The sequence below is a fragment of the Lissotriton helveticus genome, chromosome 6, assembly GCF_964261635.1.
Source record: "Lissotriton helveticus chromosome 6, aLisHel1.1, whole genome shotgun sequence".
In the NCBI taxonomy this organism is placed as follows: Eukaryota; Metazoa; Chordata; class Amphibia; order Caudata; family Salamandridae; genus Lissotriton; species Lissotriton helveticus.
The window spans coordinates 1,169,540,982-1,169,564,574 of record NC_136067.1 but is presented as its reverse complement, the minus strand read 5'-3'; the positions used below and the strand labels follow the sequence as shown (position 1 = coordinate 1,169,564,574).

The 23,593-nt window shown below is 47.6% G+C and overlaps 1 protein-coding gene across 2 annotated transcripts in view; it reads right to left on the bottom strand.

Moving 5' to 3' along the window:
* Positions 1-5,379: 5,379 nt before the first annotated feature.
* The window catches only part of TBPL1 (TATA-box binding protein like 1), a 218,050-nt gene continuing 199,836 nt past the window's right edge, over positions 5,380-23,593 (bottom strand). The window contains exon 9 of one of the 2 annotated variants that reach the window (XM_078648857.1): positions 5,380-5,932. In XM_078648857.1, the coding sequence (XP_078504983.1) occupies positions 5,853-5,932 (80 nt within the window). In that variant the 3' untranslated portion in view covers positions 5,380-5,852. The remainder of the gene's footprint in view (positions 5,933-23,593) is intronic. The other variant, XM_078648858.1, reaches the window with a different exon arrangement.

Below are 23,593 nucleotides of genomic sequence, written 5' to 3'. Positions count from 1 at the left end.
TGAACCCTCTGTTGAGCCCCTCTCCCCCTGTTGGTCTTAAAGCGGCGTTTGAATTCTTTTTTCTTCTCCAAACCCACCGCTTTTACCGTATCCAGTTCAGTCTTCATACGGGTCATCTCTTCGTCAGCATGTTCTCCGAAGAGAGAGGAACCCGAAAAGGGAAGATTAAGGATGCAATGCTGAGCATCCGGCTTCAGCCCTGTGAGGCGCAACCAAGCCGACCTCCTGGCACAAACCCCATGTGAGTAGGAATGTGCCGCAAGCACTGCACCGTCCGCTGCTGTGCTTATCAACTGGTTCGCCACCAGACATCCTTCTGTCATAGTTTCTTCGAAGTCCTTCTGGTCTTCCTTTGGCAGTTTGGACTTGAACCTTTTCATGGAGTCCCATAAGGCTCTGTCGTATCTACCCAGCAGTGCGGCCGCACTGGAGACCTTCAGTGTGGAGGCAGCTGAATTGCAAACTTTGCGACCCCACGAATCCTGAGATTTGCTGTCCTTATCTGGTGGGACTGAAGAGGAAGCAGCAATTGCATGCGTCTTCCTCGCCGCTGCCACTATCACAGAGTCTGCTGGAGGGTCAGATTTTACAAAAACTGGGTCAGAAGAAGCCGGTTTGTATTTCTTCTGTATGCCGCTCTGATGGCCGCTGGAGTTAGGAAAACGTCCTTAACCGGATCCATAATCCCCGTGACTAAAGGCAGCAGTGGACGAGAGATAGATTTTTTGTGCAAAGTTTCAAAAATTACTGTCGTAGTAACCTGGGGGACAGACATTTCAATGCTCAGCTTCCGAGCTCCTCTTTGGAGGACATCCAGATAAGTGCCGATATCATCCACTGGAGAGGATCTAGAAGTAGGACTATCCGTCAACGTGGGAGAGTAATCCCTCTTGGAAGACCTGGTAGAAGAGGTAGATGAAGTAGACTGAGTTCTTCGACGTCTACGGTGAACACCGTGCCTCCTCTCATGTGATCTTCTTGGGTGCTCTTCTCTTCTAGGAGAGCGAGATCTGACCGGATCCTGTCTTCTTGGTGAACGAGATTTGACAGGATCTTCTCTGGGAGATCGGGATCTCACCGGATTTTCCCTTCTGGGAGAGTGAGATCTGGTTGGTCTTCTCACAGGTGATTTGTCTGCTTGGCACCTGGGAGGACTACGCCTGTCCACTTCATCCACCAGTCTCTGGAGAGGAGATCTGTGTTGCAGACTGAAGTACTCGTGCATACGTTTGGTAGCCCCTGAATCTCGCCAATGGTCCAATGACTTGTACCATCTGGGTGACAGTCTGACCTCCGCATACGAAGGATCTGGCTGACGCACAGGAGATCTGAGGACAGGACTTCTGGACATTGAGGATGTTGTTGAGGAGCCAGAAGACTGCGAAGTAGAATGACGAGAAGCTGACTCCGTTACCATGATCACAGAGTTTCTTGACGACGATAGAGCCCTTTCTGAAGGTCTCGACATCGAGCGTTCTGGCGTTGTATGTTTTTCTCTCGACGTCGAACGCCTCTGTGGAGTCGGCGGGTCCAACAATCTCTACTTCGAATGCCTCGACGGCGATCGATGCGAGGATCTATGGTCTCTCGACGTCGAACGGTGATGACCAGCCGTCGACGGAGCCCTCTCTCTCGACGTCAAATGGCGATGACCAGCCGTCGACGGAGCCTTCTCTCTCGACGTCGAACGGCGATGACCAGCCGTAGACGGAGCCCTCTGTCTCGACGTCGAATGGAGGTGCTACGACGGCGGACGGGTATTGGTCACCCTCGACATCGAGCGTCGACGAAACGCCGACGGAGACTGCGTCCTCGACGCCGATCGATGTTTTACTGTCGACGGCGGAGGGGTCTTGGTCCTCGACGCCGAACGTCGTTTCTTAGACGACGGCGGAGGAGTCACACTTCTCGACGCTGGTCGTCGCCTGGATGACGACGGCAGAGGGGTGACCTCCCTCGACGCCGATCGTCGCCTGGTTGACGACGGCGGAGGAGCCTTGGATCTCGACGCCGACCGTCGTCCGGTTGACGGCGGCGGAGTTACATTCCTCTACGCCGATCGTCGCCCAGTTGACGACGGCGGAGGGGATTTCGACGACAGAGCTGGATCCTTCGACGTCGTCGACGTACCGGTTCTTCTTTTCGACGGCGAGCCCGCCGTCGACGGTAGTTTTGGAGACAAATGACCCACCGGTGGTTCTTTTCTCAGCACCAAGCCTGACGCCGTAGCTGAAGGGTGGGAAGACTTCTCTTTTGAAGATGTTCTAGCCTTCTTGGAACCCTTCTTCACCGGAGACCTTCCTCTGGATGACCTGTGAGCCAGGCCATAGATGCGAATTCTCTCCCTGTCTTTGAGAGTTCTTCCTGACAGGTGCTCGCAGTGAGGACAGGTGCCTGGATCATGTTCTTCAGGCAGACATAGGATACAAACGTCGTGGTTGTCTGATTTTGCCTTCTTGTTGCCACAAGAAGGACATTTGTCAAAAAGTGAAGGCATTCTCAGCTGAAAATGCTCACTAAACTGACTGAAAAACACAGTTTCTTACTTGACTAGATGTAAAATGTCAAAGTAAGCAGAAAAAGTTGTTCAAAATGAAATAATTTTCTGTCAGAAAACAGAAAATTAGTGGAGCTGTGTTACTAGGATCCTTCCTGAAGGAGCCGGAAAGAACAACTGACCTAACTGTCACCCCTGAGGCATGATGGGATACCGGGGGTCATGGGTGCCTTAAAGGCACGGTGTCAGTTTTTTGTATACAGCTACAGGTTAGCTTTTCAGTCTTTTTAGACTGTGTGTTTGCAATGCAGCCTGGGAGCTTTCTATGCTTTCAGTGAGTTATAAGAATTTCTACTGCTGCCTAAGCATTAAAACAGTTTTTAAACAATCTTTGGTGTTGTTTCTCATGTTTCTAATGCATATTATTCATGTATGGTGGAAATTCTTCATAGCATATTTCAGCTCTGATGTGATTTGGCTGCTATTGCATGTTTATATATATATCTATATATATATATATATATATATATATATATATGTGTGTGGGGCACATATAATATAGTGTTTACGGGGTCCCGCGCATGGGCGGGAATATTCTAATGCTTACGACTATTGATGAGGATCCCCTGGAAGAGAACATCAGTTTCTCCCAGCGAAGACTGCGCAAGCGCAGCCTTCGCTAGGCAAAACCTAAAACGAGGAATAAAGGAGAAACAAAAATGTAGAAAGAATGAAAGAGGAGTCAGAAAAATAGGGCATTAGAGAGAAACAGGGGAAGCGAGAGCGTTTAAGTTTAGCATGAAAGTGAGACGCACTGAGAAGAGGAAAGGGCACAAGAAAGGGAGAAGGACCAGAGTAAGGAATATGGATTCAACTAGGACGAAGCTGACAGAATGAGCGAGAAAGTGATAACAAGTGAGTAAAAAATAAGGGAGTGAAATAGAATGAGAGAAAAATAGGCTATGACTTCTGGTCAGAAATATAGACGATGCTCAACAGAGAATGTTTGACAGACAGGGTGAGAATGAGAAGGAGCTAGGAAAAAGGAATGCAAAAGAACGAGTGAGATTTGAAGAGGAGGGAATATACAAACAAAAAGAAGAAAAACAGTAGGGTTACGTTCAAGTTAAAAGAGGGACCAATTTTACTGGGCATGCATGGAAGGACAACCATCCTTTTGAGTGGACTTTAAATTTATGTTAGATTAACCCCTTCAGAACACATATAGTTAACTCTACCTCAGAAATCGCGTATCGTAACATTAGAAACATGCTCTCTGGTGTCAGAAAAAGGCTAAAGGAGATGTATTTCAAAGGGTTGAATGGCTCGCCCTCTCGACCTGCAGGTTTCAAGATTCTTAAAGACGGACAGTGTAGAGGACACACACAACCTCGATGATTCGCATTCAAAAGCTGCTCACCAGAAAGAGAGTCCTATCGCTTCAAAAGCTGCTCACTAGAAAGAGAGTCCTATCGCTTCATCACAGGTGGATAATACAGGACTCTAATGTATGGATAGCTTCAGCTTGTAGGAAGCGCCCTGGCATCCTCTGGATAATGTCAGCGCTATAGGAAAACAACATAAATACATACAAAGCGACAGGACAAGATGCATGCATGTCTGAAAACAAAATAAAGGCACCCACCTAACCTTAGTCTGCACAGATTGCGCAGCTGCAACAGAATGAGGAAGGGGAGGCTTCACTTCAAGTTCTCCCCCTTAGTATCTCACAAACTCGGTTTAGGCACATGGTCACTCTCTGCCGTCACAAAGCCGTAGTACTTCCCTCCCTTACTATTAACATCACCCAACTTTCAGAAAGAGGGCGTGTCTTGTTTCTGAAAGGGGGCAGTGTAATTGGGCAATTTACGAAGCTCAGAACACCGTGGAACAGAGCAAGGTCATCTAAAGACGAGTCAAAAGTGAGTAAACTCCCTCAGTGCGAAAGGGACAGGGAGCTACCAGTGACACAGATGCTTGTATGTATGAGTGACACTCTTGTGTGCAGGGCAATGCTCTGACGTTACTCCGGTTCATGTGTGAAAAGCCTACCCAACAGTGTCTTTTTGATTTGCAGTCTGGTACTTGTAGTCCTGTTTTCTTCGGTTTCAGCTTTTGTTTAAGTATCAGAGTGCAAGTTTCTTGCCTTGAGTAGCACTTTCAGAGCAGCAGTAGACCAGGTGGACAATTGGAGGTAAAATTTGTCATTCTAGCTCCAGCCGTAGACTTATGTTGGGAAAGTGTAACTGTCCCCAAACTAGCCCTGAAGGCGTATTTACTGTGGTAACTCCTGTTCTAGAATATTTTGAAGAAAGTAAAAAATTACCCTGCACTTTAAACTAGGGGGTTCCCCAGCCCCAAGGTCGGCAACCCTGGCCGTTATGTCCCATCCTCTCCCTTTGGAGTCATGAGGGACCGAGTTTGAAAAGGGTCTGACAGTCTTCATTTACATTTATAAAACAAGCATCGACCGCGAAAGTGAGAGACATCAAAGTAACATCATGCACAACAGATTGCACCCTGCGCGCCACTGCTCGCGCCTGGAATGCAGCTGGAGCTCTGCTCGCTCCCGCAAGGCATAGGCTGTGGGAGTGAACATTTGCCATTGGCAGGCTACAAAAGCACAATTACACAGGCAACAGCCAACCAAATGCATGGGGGAGGAGTGAGCCACACGAGGAAAAGCTGTGGGAGTTAAAAGCCCTTAATAGAAGCCTTGTAAAGCAGTGCATGCATGCTGGCTCAGGCGAGACCCTAAAAAGGAAGGCATCAAAGATGAAAAAAGTACACAATCATTCGAAGACTATTAGCTAACCTTTAAACTAACAGAAAAATCATGGGTACAACATATCTAGTCTCACAAGATTACTAATGAAAAAAGATTGTTTTTAACATTTTATTTTTTAACATTCATAAAGTGTAAAAGATAACTTGTACAGCTTCTTTGGTGCCCATATCTAGCATACAAAAATGTAAAAGACTATTCACAAGTAAAACACATACGCTCCAACTTTTTGTTTTAACATTAGTGCACATTGTGCAACAAATCTGGGTTTCACAAATGTCACTGTGCCGCTCATCAGTACACAGAAATTACTGCACAAATAAATAGAACGTCCTTTAAAAGCAGCAGATTAACTTTTTGTAAACATTTCTCTTTCTTTTTTACAATATAGCACTGTCCAAAGTAAAATCCATATTTTCTGGCTATTATACTGTAACCTTGAACAGGTAAGGAAGAGATGCTCATTCCTTTAACATTGTTGGTCCAGTCCACTGGTTTGCCTATGACTGCAGCTCAGTACGTAGTAGCCTTTCAGTGTGATGGGTTATTACTCTGCTGCGAACTGGAAAATTACAGTATTGGCTTTCTGCATTCAAACAGGAAAGGATAGATCTGTTCAACGGCAGTTGCAACAGACTTCACATCAGGTCCTATAACAGAAAAATAATGTCAAAAGTTAAAAATAAATTGGGATATAAAATATGCGATGTGTAATTACATTTATATGCTAAAAAAAAATCATAGAAGCTTAAAATGTGTGCTACAAACCATTTTTACTAAGCCTTTTCCTTTGTAAAAAAAAAAAAGAATTAAACAAAATAAAATTTACCTGTAGGAAGCTGGCTCTTTATATAGTGGACCAAAAAGTGGTACAATGCAAAGAATTCAGGCAAACCCCAAAGAAATTACAGAGGCACAAATGACACCCCAATGCTCTCTTTTTGGAAGTGTGGGCAAGCAGTTTGGCATATCAGAGGGTAGTGCTAAGCATTTATTACAAACAAAGGCAGTGAGACCTTACGCCAAGAAATCTGACACCAATTTATAACAAGCATTTGCAATGCAATAGGGCTCACATCTTAGAAACCTTGACCTATTGGTATTGTGAATGACAATGCTTTTTATTATTGCAAGTTTTTTAAACAAATAAATAAAAGGCATGGTCATTTACAATGCCAATAGCTCAAAATCTCGCAAATGCGGGACCTATTCCATTGTAAATGCTTGTTATATCATCTAACTTGCATACAATTGACTCTTGCACAAGGTTCTGCGTGAAAATTGGCACCATTTGCATTTCACCAATTAAAGGAGAGGAACAAAGGTTATTGTTTTAAGAGGCTTACCCTAGGTGTGAAAGGATTTTCAAAAGGTATGTTTTCAGTTTCTATTGAATTAACTGACTCCATACACCGCCGTCACTAAACCAGACCACCAATAATATTCACTTTACACACTTTAATAATTACACATTTATGAAAGGTGGCCACCGTTTTTTTTGTTGTTTTTTTTTTAACGAGCAGGTGCCTGCATTCAAGACTACTCAAGCAATGCGAAAGAAGATTTGCCAGTTTTCATTTGGCAGTGAACGACATCCCGAAACTTAAAATTGAATACAAAGAAGAATATTAGCATAAAACATCAGTCGTCTTCAATACCCTGGTTTTACATCCACCAACTGATAGATATATGATGGATGATCTTGCAAGAACACTCGTTAAAGCAATGTCAGAGTGAATATAACACTGCGCTGAGCAACTTGGAAGTGTCCTGGGGGCTGGGGAGAGGTTGATATTAAATTATTGAAACTATGTAAACCGGCAAAGTTTGACTATTTTGAGGGAAGGTTGTCGCTGGTGGCAGTTGCGGTTGCCAAGTCATTCTTCTAACGGGAAGGCCGGACATCCAGGTGAAGAGGAGCTGGAGTCATGCATGCCACAGCACTGAATCTAAGCAGGCTGGTAAAGCAGAAAGAGACTCAAGCACCATAGGAGTGGAGGAGAAAAAATAAATAAAAAATCTAAACTTGTGTGTGAAGGGGAATGGGGGGTGGGTAGCGTATTTGTGAGGTGGGGATCATGCATGTGTGTATCTGCATACACGTGTGCTTGTAGTCGTCCTCTGGTTTAGGAAGTGACCCTTCCTGGCGGCAACCTAACCTCACCTTTGTATCTCAGGGCTACCCGCGGCATTTCCTTTCTACATTCCACCCAACAAACATGAGCCTTCTTGGGAATGAAGGGGCCCACCACTACTATGATACAACCATTGACATATTTAGGCATACTGGGCATGACGACGCACACTTCTACCATAAAGTAGAATGGTGGTCATGACAAATATACTGTGGGCATTTTTGGCATGCTGGTGCCCAAACTCTGCCATAATACTATCCTGCCCTTGGCTGACACTGTGGACATAACTTACATTAGCACTTCAGAAAGATTTATGACAGTATTTTATCACACACACATATACATACATATATATATATATACACATACATACATACATACACACACAGTAAAAACGGTTTTATGCAAGTATAAACAAGCCTTCTAGTTTGTAAGTGAATATGAAGCAGTGACAACATAATTCTAAATGCTAATGTGATCCAGGAGTCCATAATTCTTGTAGTACATAAGCACTAACGTATTTATTGACAAGTACAAAATATGACTACATTTATTAACTTGTTATATACTTCGGGTATCACGTAGCACGTCTTTACTGCTGCCACAAGAGGGAAGCAAACGACTGATCTTATTTCAACATTTTATTTATTTGCCCCCCGTTACTATGCTACATGCAAAGATAACAAACCTTGATAAAGCTAGTCGGTTGAATATAATATACTAGGGTGGCCACCTCACTCCATCTCCTCCTATTTTAGCTTCCAATGAGTTAAGAAAGACAACAGGTACAAATGATGTGTATGTTAAAAACCCAGTCCTGGAAGAGACGGATTACACTCGGCGAACAGGAAATCACTGAACAGACATGTACCATCCACGGCACAAATATATACATCAAAGTTTTAAAAATAAAATGTAAACTATGCGCAGAGTCCCTAAAGCGGGAGCCGCGCTCATTATGCACATACCAAAAAAGTAGCTGCCATTGGCCCATCAGTGCCAATAAACAAAATAGTGCTCACCCACTGAACAAGCATTTGCAATGCAAACTGTCTTGCCTGTGGGACCTTATATGTATTTAGCTATGCAGCACCTTAGCCTGGGTGCTGAAACATACTGTTCTTCAACATGTATACAGCATGCTTCTCCCATGACAGATCAGTTGCAGCTCAGGCAGCAGCTGTGCAAGCTTCTCCATCATACACAACGTAGGTACAATACATTGAGTAGCATGCTTTGTTACGACACAGTGGCCTCAGGCAGCTTTGTGCTGGTCGGAAAAGCTTGCAAGGGTGCTACCTGAGCTGCAACTGATCTGTCATGAGAGAAGCTTGCAGTCAGCTCTCTTGTGAACACATCAAAAGGTGCTGATGTTTACAAGGAATAAACATTCCATGCCCATTCAAATATGAGCATCTTTGCTGAGACTTCAATCAGCTATCAGTAATGCACTAGTAAAAGTACACCACCTCTGCTTAGAAGTTCTGATACTGCCAAATTAAATAAATTGCAGACCAGATGCACAAGAAGGGCTGAGACATTCAAAATGTAATCGCTAATCCACCGTTTGAAGACAATAATGTGTTTTGTTATAGTGCTTTATATGACAATTTTGGTGCCTTTGGGCACTGTAAATAAGATGTTACTCGTACCCTATATACTGACCTCAGTAGGACCGAGGGTGTGGTTTACGCTTCAGGATTTGAAATCGTGGGAAGACAGATCAGGAATGAATGGTGGATGGATGGTTGGGTGAAAAGGTGGATGGATGAATGGAAGGATGGATGGATGGATGCGTGAAAAGACAGAGGGGATAAAGTATGGCTAGGTGGAAGAGGGAATACATGGATGAATAGATAAATGCGTAGAAAGCGGCAGGGACTCACTGGTCTTGCTCAGGGGAAATAGATGTTTGAGTAAGCTTGTTCTTTTCGGCTTCTCTCTTACATGCCATCTCTGCCCATCAGTGCTTGGGCACTAAGTGCACCACAATAGCCAACCCAGGCCGGCCTCTCTGGCCCCTTTCCTCTCGGCTATTTTAAAATAAAATTTGCCTTGTTTTCCTGTTTAGCACGTACTGTTCATCTGGAGTTTGGCGCTGGTCGCCTTGATAGCACAAACACTCTTTGCTGGTACAACCTATTTTCTTTTTGAATTTCCACATGTAAAGCGTTCTTTAGGCATCGCTCGTGTAAGAATGTTTGTCTGCAATTAGATGCTGCTGGCACACGACGTGGCCATCTGAAAAGGGAGATACCCAGTGGAAACAAACAGTCCCCTTAAAATAAACAGGGCCGCCGTGGGAACTGCCACGTCGAATGGAGAACAAAACTGTGTTAACAAACTCCTTGTAGAGACCAGATTGGTACAACGGAGAGAATAGGAACATAACAACTAAGCTACTGTCGCGGCTCTGCCACAGACTCCCTGTGTGAGCCTGAGCAAGGCAAGCAAGGCGCCTGGTAATGGGGCGCAGGAAACAGGGCTCTTAACGTGGGCCCTGCTTCGTGATCATAAACAAACACTGCTGCCTCTTCCACGCCACTGACCACCAAGAACTGTAGCCCCATACGAACTCTCTCTGCTTTACTCCCTAGCACCAGTTCCCTGCCACTTACCACCAGTGACTGCTCACTCAAACCGCGCCTGCCCCCTGCCTCTCTGACCACTCATGACTAAATCACAGTTGTCTCACCACTGTCAGACGTCTTCCCCAGTTTTCTGCCATTCGGACCATGAGTGACTGCTCCCCTCCCTCCCCCACCCCCAAGGCGCCTACATTCTGCTTCTTAGGTCCGTACTTAGTGCCCTGCCTGCGTCACCACAGGTACACGGGCTCCGTCCACACTTGCCTACTCCGGGCATTTTTTCCTGCTCAGTGCTTCCTCGGGACACAACCAGTGCTCACTGCCCGCTACCTTCACCTCCCCTTTTCCCTTAAGTTCTGCGGAGGCAAGAACAAGCAACAAGGAAAATAGCCTCCGGCTGGCTCTCCGAGTGCAAAGCCAATTGGGGAAGGGGCTCAAACAGGCACGGGAAAACAGGATGCAAGGCACCACTTACTCCTGGGTCGACCCACGCTCACAAAACAGAGCCTGGTGTGTCCTAAACTGCCCAGGACGCCTTTCATCCCACACATCTATGCCTTAAATGAAAGCCCGACTTACAGCAACAGCCCAGACAGTGGCGTGAAACAGACACCAGCCTTACCTCGCTGTGGGATCGCGGCAGCCAGGTGGCCGGGGGAAGAGGCGCCATGTGCTAGTCCGAAACGCCCGTGGGACTGGAGAGGGGCTCCAAAAACGAGAGCGAGAGGGGAGGAGACACACGGACCGTGGGAGTGCTTCCACCCAACCGACCCCTGCAGTACTTTGTATTTCTGGGAGTGGAGCTCCGCTAAAGAGGAGAAAAGAAAACAGCAGCAACGCCCAGAAACAAGGATTGTGTAGGGAGGCGGGTGATGTGTGGGTGGGGAGGATGGAGTGTAATCCGCCGCGCTTCACCTCGTCCTGCTTCCGCCGTGAATTGGAAAACGCCACTGTTTCGTAGCGCATGCGTACGATGTAAGGCATCGCGAGCATGCGACACAAAGAGTGCGATTGACCCACCAATCACAACGCAAACAAGTTTTGAAAATGCAATAGGACTTGGATTTAATCGAGATCTATTGCATTTTAAATGGAAGTGCCGTCATGAAAGAAGGCACGAGTGGGAGGGGGTGGATGTTTAGTTGTGGTACAAGAAGTTACAGACTGCAGGAGGGAACAGGGAGAGACAGGGAAACAAAACGATTTTACAGGTAAAGGGGCTGATAGCCTCGGAAGAGCAAAATGGACACTATGGAGGTTAGGAGGCGGGACTAAGAAGCCAAAAATCAATCAAAATGCAGAATTTTTTTCCTTCATTGAAGCTAATCAAATTTATGGCCGGAAAGTGGGTCGGAGCTTTCCCCGCTATACTGTGTACAGCATCTCTTGACAAGACAGCGCATGCAGATAGGGTAACAAGCCAAGTAAAAGGTCCAGTCCTCATGGGTGGTAACAAATGTAGACAAGGCGGCACCAAGGAAGGACTAACAAGCCTATTTACGAATCAGAATCCAGCATTTAAGAAGGACAATGACACAAGCCAATGACAAATATGGGCAGAGAATGGGCAGGGCTTTCACTGCATACCCTAATACAGCATGCCTCGCAGAGTGAGCAGCACATGCGCGCTGCAGCTAGGCTCAACCTAAAACCACCTCATACTTTTATATATATTTAGATACCATGATCATCGAAATCGGATAAGTACTTTTCGAGTTATGAATTGCAACAGTTCTTAAAAATGAACACACTGCATTTTTAGACCAGTAACGTTATCCTATGGAGAATTTTTTTTTATTGCAATCGGGCACTGGCAGCAACTTACGGGATTGTTACTCAGGACTTAAGGCGAGTGTGCGTGCAAGGTACAAGGCCACGCCAACTGGTCACACCAGCAGGTCACCTCAGGAGGCTCTAGGGCGTCTGGGTGCAGGGCTGTGTCACGGTGTCAAGTGTCATTACTTCAATGGGAGAACGGTCCGGTTATAAAGAGGCTGAAAGCAGGGACATGGTACCAGTCAGGGGAACCCACAGAGGGGCTCGACCCTTGAGATCCTCTGGCGTCCTTGGTCCAATTCTTCTCAGGCTTTGGGGCTTGGGTCCAGTGGTGTCTTTTGGCGTCAGATCCTGTGCTGAAGTTTCTCGTGATTGGAGAGGGTCTGAAGAAAGAGACTGCAAGTGGTGACTGAAAGTCCAGTCTGGGCAAACTCAAGAATAGGCTTAGCTCTGGTGGGTCTAGGAAGCCCATTGGCACAGTCACCTCTCTTGTATTTGGGCTCTGAAGCGTGGGCGCATAGGTGCTTCGAGGTGTCGGTGGTAGTGTTCAGTGATTCATTGTCGTCTTTGTTTCGGCTGCAGAGCAGAAAAACACTCTGGGTTTGGGTCTCACTGTCCTTGCAGTCCCTCGACATGCATATCGGTGTTCCTTGGCGTTAAGTGTCCGGACTGACCACAAAAAGCCTTGGCAGCTCTAAGGTGTCTGGTACCCCAGGGATTGGTACTGTGAGGCTCTGGTTGGTCCTGGTGTCCTCACACATGAATGGAGGATAGCTCTGACATGTTGGAGCAGTATTACCTGTTCCTGGGTGGCTGCTGCATCAGTCTTCCCCGTAAGTGGCAGGTCGGTGTACCGGCTCTTGCTTCTTTGGTGCCTACGACTGCAGGGGAGTTGCCCCTCAACTCCAAGGAAGTTCCTTTGGCAATTTGCGAAGCACTGGCAGGCCTCTAGGTTTCTAGAGGTCTACATAGCAGAAGGATATATCAGTTGTCCAACAACAGTCTGGTGTAGCAGTAGAGAGGCAGGGTTGGCACAAAGTCAGTCCTGCTCATCGGTTCAGAAGTAGTCTTGTTTTGGGCCGCAGAAATCTTAAGTCTTGGTATCAAGAGGTCCCCAAAATACTCAATTTAGGTGTGTTTAGAGGAGTGAGGGGTGGTAGTCAATGAGCTACTTACCCCTGGGGTCACTACACTTCCTTTGGGGAGATGGCAACACCCAGTTTCAGAATTCCTAATTCCACCACACAAGACGGTGAAATCTCTAAAGTCATATTCACTTCCAGCTGGTCACCCTAGAGGTGTGTCCAACCTGGTAGTGCATATGCCTCCTGCATAGCTAATTATCTTGCCTGTCCAGGGGTCAAAGGGCTCTGGACAAAGGGGGGGGGGGGGTTGTTGTCAACCTCTCCTGTGAGGGAAGCTAGACTTGCATATTAAAGGTGGTGGGCTCTTTGAAGCCCCCCCTGCCTTGGAATACTAATACGCAGGTTATCCTGTGGGAGGGAGTGTAAAGACCCTTTACCAAAGCAGGCTTTGTGTCTGACCTCCTGCGAGCAGAGGCCTTCAAATCCTTGGGAGTCAGGCTAGTGGAAATCAGTCTGTCAGCACACCAGGAACTGGTAGGTTTTCAGGGGGCACCTCTAAGGTGCCCTCTGGGTGCATCTATTAATAAATCCATCACTGGAATCAGTGTGGGGTTATTAAAATGAGGTGTTTGAGACCAAACACCATATGCTTCAGTGAAGCCATTAAGTAGCTGGGGAACACGTTATGGCCGGTGCCCATGTAGATACCTTAAGATGGCTTGCCTCCTCACTTGCAATATCTAAAAATAGAACTAGACATCACAAAGGCTTAGCTGCTCATGCAGGTTTGTTCTCACAGATAATATTATGCACCCTGCGTTAGGGGTGACTTACATATATTAAATGCAGTGACTTTGGCATGACACATAGGAGTGTGCCATGCCATGTTTTTACTCATGATTTGCACCATGTCAAGCAACTTGCAATGGCAGTCTGTGTGGAATTTCTATGTGGGTCCCTTAGGGAAGCATAAGATATGCTGAAGTCCTTAGGTACCCTCTTTAGTATCCATGCTCTCGGTACCTGGAGTACCATTTATTAAAGGGGTGCTAAAGGCCTTTGTCTATTGTAGCACAAGGGAAGGATCACTGGCACCAAGCTCTAGCTAGAAGTCCTCAGTGCACTGTCGGAGTCGAAAACCAGCACCTAGTTAAAAATGGGGCAAAAAGTGAGTGTGTGTGTTTGGGAGTAACCAACAAATTCCCAATTCTCTACACCACCTATTTAAAACTTCCATATGTTTTGGAAGAAGATGCATTTACAAGATTTAGGAGAATGTTTGTTAATGTAATACCCAACTACTAGCATCTTCAGAGCTTGCATGCACAAGCACACATCCCGGTTCATTTCAGCTGCTTCTAAGCACAATGACAATTATAAGCAATTTCTCTTCACTTTTCCAATTTAAGAGTTTCCATATGATATATGTCATTGTTCATAGCGAATTTGGGCAACTATTTTGTTACCTTACAGGGACAAGAAAGTTACTTACATGCAAATAAAGTTGTCCAAGTACCACAATATGGAATGTATGCAAAAGTCTCAACCAATGGCAATTGCTTGGGCTGCATTAAAGTCGATATTTTTATCACACTATGCCATTTCATAAAGGGAAAAACCATCTGCAAATCAGATTGGTTTGTACTCTAACGTAAAGAGTTAAGCTTCAACTGCCAGATCCAGGGCCATTGAGATGTGAGAAATATGAACATCAAAATACTTCTGTTATGTTGGGCCTCATCAGTGTGGTGGAGCTTGAGTACTGTGACACAGTGTGCACAGGACATGAGTCTGCTGTAGGAAGCTGCCTCTGTATATACTATACTAAAGTAAGGTATAGAATGTACAAAGTCCAGCGGATCCACAGAGGCTTTCCAGAAGCTAAAGTTGATAATACCTTACTCTCTGCTGTGGGAGTGTAGTTGAGCAGTCAGGCTTATCAAAGGGCTGTGTGAAGCATTTGTTGTACACACTCAGGCACGGAATTATAACAAAATCAAAGACTGAATTCAAGACCAATTGTTTTGTATAAAAATATGACTTTGTTACTTTTATTTTAGAGCCAAGAGAAACTCAGTTCCAGGTAAGTACCAGTTTAAAAAAGCAATACTTTTCAGGTACAGTAAGAAATTGGGTTTGCAAGGCAATAAGAATACTTTACAGTGATGCTAAAAATACATCTGTAGTGCCACTCATCAATAACAGAGCTTAGTGCAAATAGGAAGAAATGCAATACAATGTAATCCCGTGGAAGGAAAACAGGTACATTTCCAGGTAAGTACTCTACTTGCACATCCAATCTTCAGGGGTTTAGACCAACTCTTAGCAGGGGTCAGAACAGGTAGGTACTATACCACTAGCGGCACAGGTGTGGCTGGGTGCAGAGGTCACTGGACTTAATGTTTGTCAGTAGAGACTGGGAGCACTCACAAGAGGTACTAGTTGTAGGTAGTACCTGCGGTTTCAGGGCACGGGCCCTGGGGTTTAAAGCAATCACAGGGGGGCTGCAAAGCAGCATCAACAATTCACCACCGGTGGAACAGGGGTGGCAGGGTGCAGCGTACATCCACGTCGGGTGCCCAATGCAAGTAATTGGGAATCTCAGTTGCACAAAGAGACTGCAGGCTCGGACCAGGAGGCTGGACGAAGGTGACCAACAGCTGGGCAGGTAAGCTGAGATGTCAAACACCTGGGCACCATCGGCTGGGCTCCCTAAATTTAGGGGGCTGAGGATGCAGGGGTTCTTTTAGGTGCTGGATTTTCTTTACCGAGTCGGTCAGGGGGATCCTTTGTGATGAGACTGTGATGAGACTGCAGGCGTCTTCGTAAAGTTTAGGAGACGTCAGACACGGATGGCTTCTGGGCCAGGATCGCTGGGAAAACTTCACTGGACAGGTGAGCCACTCAGACTTGGGCCGTGAGCATCTGGTGCAGAGCGGGCAGGAGTTGCAGTTCCTTATGGATTCGAAGTCTCTGTAGTTGGATTTTTCTGGACAGGGCTGCTGTCCTCTGGAGATCTGGTCTGTGTTGAAAAGCAGGCGTGCATAATGACAACCTCCCAGCCCATGTACTCAATATGGCTTCACTGCACTTACAATGTCTGAGAACGAATAGTTTCTTACCTGTCGGTGTAGTTTTGCAGCTTGAAGATCTTTCTGGATTCACTATGCTGTGCATATTCCGCAATCTGGTGGTTGGGTCCGGAATCGTAGTTTTTTTTTTGGTCGTAGCCCAGGTGGGCGTCGACGTCCCACCATTTGGTGTACCTTCGGTGACGTCGGCGTGCTTCTGGCGGAAGCTACCACCCTTGGGCGCCATCTTCGGATTCTTTTTTCTGTCTCTTTTCTTTTTGTCTTTGTAGTGAATCCATGGCTATGTTTGTTAATCGTTTTTTCAACGTAATTCTTTTCACGTATCTTTTCACGTATCTTGTAAGCTTCAACTTGCTTTCTTTTCTATGTGTTTCCACCTTCTTCTCCAGCCTCATCTTTCTGGCGGAGGCGGGTGGGTTCGCTAGTGAATCCAGAAAGATCTTCAAGCTGCAAAACTACACCGACAGGTAAGAAACTATTCGTTTTGCAGTGTGAATCTTTCTGGATTCACTATGCTGTGCATAGATTTTGTAGCGGTTTTCGTTACTTTTGTGGCGGTTGGGTGGAAGATGAGCGTTGGTTGTTGAATATATGTTGAAGCACCTTTTGTCCTACTTGTGCTTCTTTGTTCATTTGTACATCCACGCAATAGTGCTTAGTGAACGTGTGCACTGAAGCCCATGTTGCCTCCAGGCATATGTCCTGAATTGGTGTGTTGGCCAGAAAGGCAATTGTTCCTCCTTTCTTCCTGGTGGAGTGGGCCTGTGCCCCTCCTGTTAGCTCCTGGCCGGCTTGTTTGTGGCAGAATTGTATTGTCTGTGCGATCCATCGAGCTATGGTGTTTTTAGTCACTGGTTTGCCCAAGTAACTGTTTGCGAAGGATACGAAGAACTGTTTTGTTTTCCTGTGTTCCTTCGTCCTTTCAATGTAGTGCATCACAGCCCTTCTTGCGTCTAGGGTGTGGAGCGACCTCTCAGCGCTTGTAGTGGGGTTTTGGAAGAAGCTAGGGATCTGAATACTCTGATTCATGTGGAACCTTGACACCACCTTTGGCATGAAGTGTGGGTCTGTTCTCATCACAACACTGTCACTGTGTATCTGGATGTAGGGTTCCTGTAGTGTGAGTGCCTGCAGTTCGCTCACCCTTCGTAGCGAGGTGATTGCTACCAGAAAGGCCGTCTTCATCGTTAGCATTTGCAGTGATGCTTTGTGGATGGGTTCGAAAGGTGCTTTCATGAGCTCCGTCAGTACCACATTTAGGTTCCAGGCCGGTGGCGGCATTCTTTTTGGTGGCGCTATTCTTTTAGCCCCCTCCAAGAATCTTTTTATGACTTGGGATGTAAAGAAGCTTCTCCCTGTTTCTCCTCTTGTGTATGCCACAATCGCTGCCAGGTGCACCCTCAGCGAGGATGAGCTTAGCTTAGCATTAATTAGGTGCGTGAGGTACCTTAGCACCGTGGATTCCCTGGTCAGTTTTCTATGGAGTTTTTTCTTGCAACACCATTGAGTGAATCTTTTCCATTTCTCCCCATAGCACTTGCGTGTCCTGGGCCTTCTTGCCTCTCGCAGCACCCGCAGGGTGCTCTCTGGTAGTTTTAGGTGTGCGAACTCTAAGTCCTCAGGAGCCAGGCTGAGAGGTTGAGGCTCTCCGGCTCTGGGTGTAGAACTTCTCCGTTTTCCATGGAGAGTAGGTCTCTTCTTTTTGAGAACTTGGGGGGGGGGGGGGGCCTGCGCCATCTCCATTATCTGAGAGTACCAGGTCTGTCTGGCCCATTGTGGTACCACCAGGATGAGCGTCATGTTGCTCGTCATGCATTTGTTGAGAACCCTGGGGATCAGTGGTATCGGGGGAAAAGCGTAGGCAAATGTTTTTGACCAGCTTATCCATAGGGCATTCCCCTGTGATAGTGCCTCTGGTTGCCTGGATGCAAAGTATTGGCATTTTGCATTCCGGCGTGTTGCAAACAGGTCTATTGTTGGTGTGCCCCATCTCCTGAATAGTCTCTCTGTTTCCTGAATATTGAGTTCCCACTCGTGGGACGCTGAAGTCTGCCTGCTGAGCCAATCCACTTCTACATTATCCTTCCCTGGCAGGTGTATGGCTAGCAGGTCTATTTTTAGTGGTATAGCCCATTTCCAGATTTCCTGTGCCAAGCTTGACAGAGGGAATGATTGAGTTCCCACCTGTTTGTTTATGTAAAACATCGTTGTGGTGTTGTCTGTTTGTATTAGCACTTTCTGGTTGTACAGGTGTTTCTGAAAAGCCTTGAGGGCTAGCAACACTGTTTTCAATTCCAGGTAATTGATATGTCTGACTGCATCTGTAGGGCTCCACAGACCCCTCACTTTGAGCCTGTTCATGTGTGCGCCCCATCACTTCTGGGATGCGTCTGTGGTGATGGTCACTGTTGGGTCCGGTGGTGTTAGAGGTTTCCCTACTGTTATTCTTTCCTTGGTCCAACACCTTATTTCTTCCTGCACCCTGTGCGTTACAACCACTAGATCCTCCCAACTTCCTGTAGCTTGTGACCATTGCTGTTGCAGTCACTCTTGGAGTGGTCTCATTTGTAGGCTTACATTGGGGACCAGGTGTATGCATGACGCCATCGTCCCCAAGATCTTGCTCACAGTCCTCACTGTCAGAGCTCGCCCCTTCTGGTAGTGACGTTTCTCCCTCAGTAGGCTGAGTGTTCTCTTTTCGCTGGGTAACACCCTGCATTGGACGGTGTCGATCTGAGCTCCCAGGAAGATTTTCACTTGCTCTGGTTCCATCGAGCATTTTCCCCAGTGTATGGAGAATCCCAGGCTTGCTAGCGTTCTTGTCACCTGTTCTGCATGATCTTTGCATGTCCTGTAAGAGCTTGCCTTTAGGAGCCAGTCATCGAGGTAGGGGTACACGTGTATCCCCTTTCTTCTTAGATGTGCGGCCACTGCCGCGAGACATTTGGTGAACACCCTTGGTGCGGACTTTAGGCCGAATGCCAGGGTCGTGAATTGATAGTGATCCTTGTTCACTGGGAATCTTAGCATGTACTTGTGCTGCCTGTTCATGGGGATGTGCAGGTACGCATCTTTGAGGTCTATGGTGGACAAGAAGTCCTTTATCTGTGGGATGACTTCTTGTAGGGACGTCATTTTGAATTTTTGAGTTTTTACGTATTCGTTTAGGAACCGTAGGTCCAGGATGGGTCTTAGACTTTCGTCCACTTTTGGCACCAGGAAGTAGTTTGAGTACACTCCCTTGTTCCGTTCTTTGAATAGAACCCGTTCGATGGCCGCTTTGAGGAGGAGTTCTTGAGCTTCCTCTTGCAGTAATCGCAGCTCTCTTCCCGATTGCTCTCTTTTCTTTGGCTTTCTGTTTGGTGGTCTCTTTTCCAACTCTATGCAGTATCAGAACTGCATAATGTTGAGTATCCACTTGTCTGTTGTTATTCTTCTCCACTCCTGGAGAAAAAATCTCAATCTTCCTCCTACTGGTGTCACATGTTCCTTTGTGTCTTGTCCGTGTAGCCCTCTCCTCTTTGTTTTCCCATGCTCCTCCCCCGGAGGGTTCGAGTGGGAGAGCACCTTTTTCCGTGCGAAGTCACTTAGAGGGGGTTGTTCACCGCCTCTCCTTCTCTGGCCCCGTCCATTTCCTCTTGATCGAAAGTACTGGCCCCTGCTCTGGTAGTTCCAGCTTTGCCTCTGCTGGCCCTGGTGACCTTGGTTGTCACTCTGTTGCCCCTGGTGGAAACTCTGGTGTGAATCTCCTCGCTGACTTCCACCTCTGCCGTTCGGCCTCCGTGTAGGAGTGCCCCTCCTCATCCCCCTGAATTGAAGGGCCCCCATGGACCTTGCCGTCTTGTTGTCCTTCTTCAGTTGGGTGAGCTTCTCATCAACTGGGGCTCCGAACAGTGTTTCACCGTTGAAGGGTGTGTTCAGGATGTTGTTCTGCACCTCAGCCTTGAAGCATGAGATCCTGAGCCAGGCTTGCCTTCTCTCTGTGATGCCTATAGCCATCAGTCTGCTGGATGTTTCTGCCCCATCCAAGGCTGTCTTCAGGCACGAGTTAGCAATGCTTTTCCCCTCTTCCACAAGGTGTGATGCCCTCTCACGGTATTGTTCCGGGAGGTGCTTGAGCAATTGGCCCATCTCATCCGAATGCTGGTATTGATGTCTATTCAGGAGGGCGTTGGAGTTCGCCATCCGCCAGTGCGTTGCGGCGTTCCTCTCAATTTTTCTGCCAGTTAGATCCATCCTCCTGCTTTCCTTGTCAGGTGGAGGTCAAGATGTTGTTGGGACGTTTGCCCTTTTTCTGGCCGTTGCAGCGATTATTGAATCTGCTGTGACGGATCCCTTGATGTAAGCTGGGTCCTGGGAGGAGAATTTGTATTTATTCTCCGTCCTCTGCGTTATTGATCTGCATGTAGCCGGGTCCTTGAAGGCTTCCTTCCCCTGGTCTGTGATACTCTTGAGCATGGGCAAGAACTGGCTCCTTGTCTGTATGGGGAGCAATGTCTCCAGCAGGAAATCTGCTTTTGGCTTCTCCTCTTCCAGCTTAACTCCATAAGCTGCTGCCGCCTTCCTGACCACCTCATTGTATGCCCCAATGTCATCCGGTGGCGAAGGCCTCGAGGGGTATGTTTCCACAGCCTCCTCCGGGTTTTCGGCCTCGATGTCCTGCCATTCCTGGTCTTGGACCGTCGAGGAACCTGAGCCGTAGCTTGACTGCTGCTCCCCGTAATCCCCTTCTGTGTAGTAGAGGTCTTCTTCCTCTTCGTGCTCTGAGGGATCCGGAGTTTTCGGCGTCTCTTCGACGTCGAACTCCACGAGATCCTGTACTTCAACGACGGCCGGTGCCGGCTTCGAGGGGATCCTGTAACTTCTCATCTTTTCACCGAAGTCCTTCTTTCTCTGAAGGATGTTCTCCATTTCGGCCTCGAGCCTTCTTTTCTTTCTCTGCAGCCTGCTCGTCGAGCGTTTCGGCTGCTCTTTTCGGCTACGTCGTCGAAACTTTCTTCGGCTCCTTTTCCTTCGAAGTCGAAGACCCTTTTTCGGGGGCTTGCTTCGATGACCTTTGCTTTTTGCTGGTCTTCGGCCTCCGGGAGTCCTTCTCGAAGGATCCGCTGGGCTCTTTATCGGAGGATGCAGCTTCGGTCGTCGAACTTTTCGGCGCCGGTGCTCCTTTCGAGGCTCTGGGCTCTGACTTTCGAGAGTCTGCCTCTGGCTTTCGAGACCCTGTGGGGGTTTTCGGGGTCGTAGACTCTTCTGCCTTGTCAGGCGTTTTCTTATCGGTCTCTGCTACTGTGAAAAAAAAAAAAAAAAAAAAAAAGAAAAAAAAGACTACGATTCCGGACCCAACCACCAGATTGCGGAATATGTACAGCATAGTGAATCCAGAAAGATTCACGCTGCAAAACAGGCTTTGATACATAAGACGACCCAGCGGGAGATAGTGCTCTTATGCTCCATCCGACCTTTCTTGGTGCCAACGTAGCCAACAAAGAGTTGGTCATCCACCCGGAACTGCTGCATGCGATTGAGATAAAATGAAAACGCACGTTTAGGGGTCCAGACGGTGGAGACTCTCTTCCTCCCTGGAAGGATGTGGAGGCGGAAAGAAGGTGGGCAAGGTAATAGTCTGCTCAATGTGAAAGGCCGTAACAACTTTTGGCACAAAGGAAGGACGGGGCCCCGAGTGCAACCTTGTTTGGATGGACCGATAGAAGAGAAGGCTTACAAGGAAGAGCCTGGAGCTCACTCACTCGCCTAGCAGAGGTGACGGCAACCAGGAAGGCAGTCTTCAGAGTCAAGAGACGAACAGGACAGTTATGAAGGGGCTCTAAAGGAGCACACAAGATAAGTAAGAACCAGATTCAAGTCCCACTGCGGCATCACAAACGGGATAGGAGTGAAAAGGTGTGTAATGACTTTGAGAATTCTATTTACAAAAGGGGACTTGAAAAGAGAAGGCTGATCAGGGAGCCTGAGATGGCAGAAAGATAACCCTTGATAGTGCCCAGAACAGAGCCCTGCCGGGCTAAAAAGAGAAGAACAAAAGGACCTCAGAAAGAGGGGCAGAAAGGGGATCCACAGCCATTGCTGTTCACCAGGCAACAAATTTGTGCCACCTGCAGGCGTATACCACCTTAGTGGAAGGACTCCTGGCTGCCAGAATGACATCACAAACTTCAGGAGGCTATTCAAAAGGAATCAACTGCCACCGCTCAATCTCCATGCAAAGAGGTGGAGGCTGGAGAGGTTCGGGTGGAGGACCGTTCCCTGCTGCTGCGACAGAAGATCCTCCTGAAGAGGCAGTCTGATCGGAGGATCGATGCTCATACAGAGTAGCTCGGGATACCAAACTCTTTGAGCCCAGTCCAAGGTGGCACTTGATCTTCAGCACTCTGAGTAGAAGTGGTATAGGCGGAAAGGCATACAACAGAGCGCAGCTCCATTCGCGACGAAAAGCATCGCCGAGCGAGAGCCGCCTTGAAAATTCCAAAGAGCAGAACTGATGATATTGCACGTTCTCTTCGGTGGCGAATAGATCTAACCAAGGCTCTCACCACTGCCGAAAGAGACCTTGCACCACGTCCGAGTGAAGACACCATTCGTGATCCATCATGCACCTGCGGTTGAGTTCGTCCGCTCTGGCGTTCAGAGAACCTGCCAGGTGTTGAACCACCAGGAAAATGCCCTGATGTTCCAGCCATGTCCAGAGGCGCAGGGCCTCCTGACGTAGGGTCCACAACCCCACCCGCCTTGCTTGTTGCAGTACCACATGGTGGTGGTGTTGTCGGTGAACACCTGCACAACTCTCCCCTTGACAGAGGGAAGGAATGCTTTCAGTACAAGTCAGATCGCCCGAAGCTCCAGAAGGTTGATATGGAGCTTGGACTCCGCCGGAGACCAGAGGTCTCTGATCTCCGCCTCTCTCATGTGGTCGCCCCATCCCAGGAGGGACGCATCAGTTACTACTGTGAACTCCGGTTGGGGTTGGAAGAGGGATCTGCCGTCGACCCAATGCCGGTCTGTGAGCCACCACTGCAACTTTTTGTGCAGTGCCCTCCGAGATCTGGGCTTCATTGGACAGGTTCCCTTGGTGCTGCACACACTGGAACTTCAGGTCCCACTGCAGTGCCGGCATATGTCATCTGCCATGTTTGATCAGCAGGATTTAGGAGGCCATGAAGCCCAGCAGCCTCAGGGTCACTCTGAACGAAACCCGGGATAAGGGTTGAAAGATTGGAATCAGAGCCCGAATATCCCGGACTCGCTGTTCGGGAGGATAGACCCGAAACTGCGCCGTGTCCAGAACCGTTCCGATGAAGAGGAGCTTTTGAGAGGGAATCAGGTGCGACTTTGGCACATTGATGGAGAACCCAGCAAATGCAGGAGGTCAGCCGTAGTCTGGAGGTGGGAGACGAATCCCTGGGGCGAGCCCGCCTTCAAAAACCAGTCGTCGAGATAGGGGAAGCCTGAAACCCCTGATCTGCGCAGATGAGCTGCGACCACCGCCATCAGTTTCATGAACACCAGATGGGCGCTGGTAAGGCCAAAGAGGAGCACGGTAAACTGAAAATGCTCATGGCCTACAGTGAACCACAGGTAACGCCTGTGGGCTCGCAGGACTGGTATGTGGAAGTAAGTAAC